The 1,736-nt window shown below is 49.4% G+C and overlaps 1 protein-coding gene across 1 annotated transcript in view; it reads right to left on the reverse strand.

Annotated features, from left to right (window-relative positions):
• Positions 1-1,118: 1,118 nt before the first annotated feature.
• AURANDRAFT_68310 (hypothetical protein) overlaps positions 1,119-1,736 on the reverse strand; it is a gene marked incomplete at both ends in the record, with an annotated part of 4,112 nt that continues 3,494 nt past the window's right edge. The window contains 2 exons of the mRNA XM_009043974.1: positions 1,119-1,173; positions 1,547-1,640. Of these exons, the coding sequence (XP_009042222.1) occupies positions 1,119-1,173; positions 1,547-1,640 (149 nt within the window). The remainder of the gene's footprint in view (positions 1,174-1,546; positions 1,641-1,736) is intronic.

The raw sequence follows: 1,736 nt of genomic DNA on the forward strand, positions 1-1,736 counted from the left end.
CTTAGTTTCTTTACACTATCTTCCAGGGGGCGCGCCATCCGCCGCGGGAGGCGGGAGAGAGCAGGGACCTCGGAAGTGACGCCAGCGCAACTAAATACAAACTAAATACAAACTAAATACAAACTAAATAGCTAAATATTTAGCTTGCAGATCCCCAAGCCGGATCTAGGCGCGCGAAGTCTTCGTAAGCGCCACGGACGCGTCCGCGCAGGCCGCCGAAGCCGTCGCCGACGCCGCGGAAGCCAAGGCCCGGGCCGGCGGCACCAAGGGCGCCACGCTCACGCTGAGCCGCGAAAAATGGGAGAGTTTACGAAGCCTTGTCCATGTGCGGGGTTCGGTAACACGCAACCCCGCCCAAGGTTGTTTGACTGCAAGGACCTAAATTGTAAGGGGAATTGTAAAAGAAGTGGTTCCAATGGTGGCCTCTGTCAGGGCTGCCTAAAAGGAACGGCAACACAAAAGAAGAGGAAAAAAACAACAACCCACACTTCGGAGGCCCCCGTAGAGGATCCCTCCGTCCTCCCTTGTGCTGTAACAGTGACACAGGATGATATAGATGAGTTAAACAGGGAATTGCAAGAACTGTTAACAGACTCAGAAGAGGGGGGGTTGGTCGAAATAGACTCGGCAAATGAAATCTACATCCCCTCCTTGGCATTAGCACAGCAAGAGGTGATGGCCAGAACGGCGGATGATGGTGATGTCAGTTACGACGCTTTTGAGGGCCTCGATCGGGATGTGAAATGCAATCTGATTCGGTGGGCCGACGTCGCGGTAGAGGCAGCCTCAAAGGAACTCGGAAAAGAGTATGCCTTCTCCGCATTTTCATTGATTTTTTCATGGAAATCGGAGCAACAAATATATCACATCGACTTACAGATGGGCGCTTATCAGTTTGCTTTGATTCTCACGGAAAGTGAAAGTACGATTTATTCATCCGCAACGATGTCACTCGAGGACGCGTGCATCGACCTCGGTATCGACCATTTCAATGATCCCACTCTAAAAAATTTTTGTTCACTACTTTCTCCTCTCAATAGAATTGATCACTTCAGCAAATCAATTACGGATGGACGGGTGAAACCGGGAACTCTTTCGATAATTGGAGGCGGCAAGATTCACGCAAAGCCGAAGACCACAGGGTTCAGGGCGGTCATCTTCTTCTCCGCGTGCCTGATTGGGTGGCGCTCATACAACCCAAATGAGCAGTATAACGTGTTTAGTCTGCTGGACGAGATTTATGGTCGTGCTAAGAGTCATGAAGAAGAAAAAAAGATCGAGATGGAATTCGAAAAACACCTCCCGTACTACAGAGAGTACTACGGTGAGGTCCATCTACGTGAAGTTCTATTAAGGCTAGATGAAAAAAGCACCCTTTTACAACGAGGCCTCTCCTACCTGTGCTAACTCCCGCAGCCATGAATAGCTGCATTCTGCTATCTTGAGGGGGCTTGAAGAATCCTATGCTAGCATGGAGCACCACCAAAATATAGCCATCTTCTAGAGAGATAGAGAGTTTTGTATCTCCCTAGTGGCTCGCTGGTACAGAGTCACCCAATATCCTTCCCCTTTCTTAATACTTTCTAACCCTGTTATAGTTGCTTCCCGCACTGTATGGCCCCCTGGAACAGCAAAAAGGCCTATGCGAAAAATGTTCGGTAAGAAGCAACCCCGCCCAAGGTTGTTTGACTGCAAGGACCAAGATTGTAAGGGGAATTGTAAAAGAAGTGGTTCCA

Source organism: Aureococcus anophagefferens, assembly GCF_000186865.1.
Source record: "Aureococcus anophagefferens unplaced genomic scaffold AURANscaffold_92, whole genome shotgun sequence".
NCBI classification, from domain to species: domain Eukaryota; class Pelagophyceae; order Pelagomonadales; family Pelagomonadaceae; genus Aureococcus; species Aureococcus anophagefferens.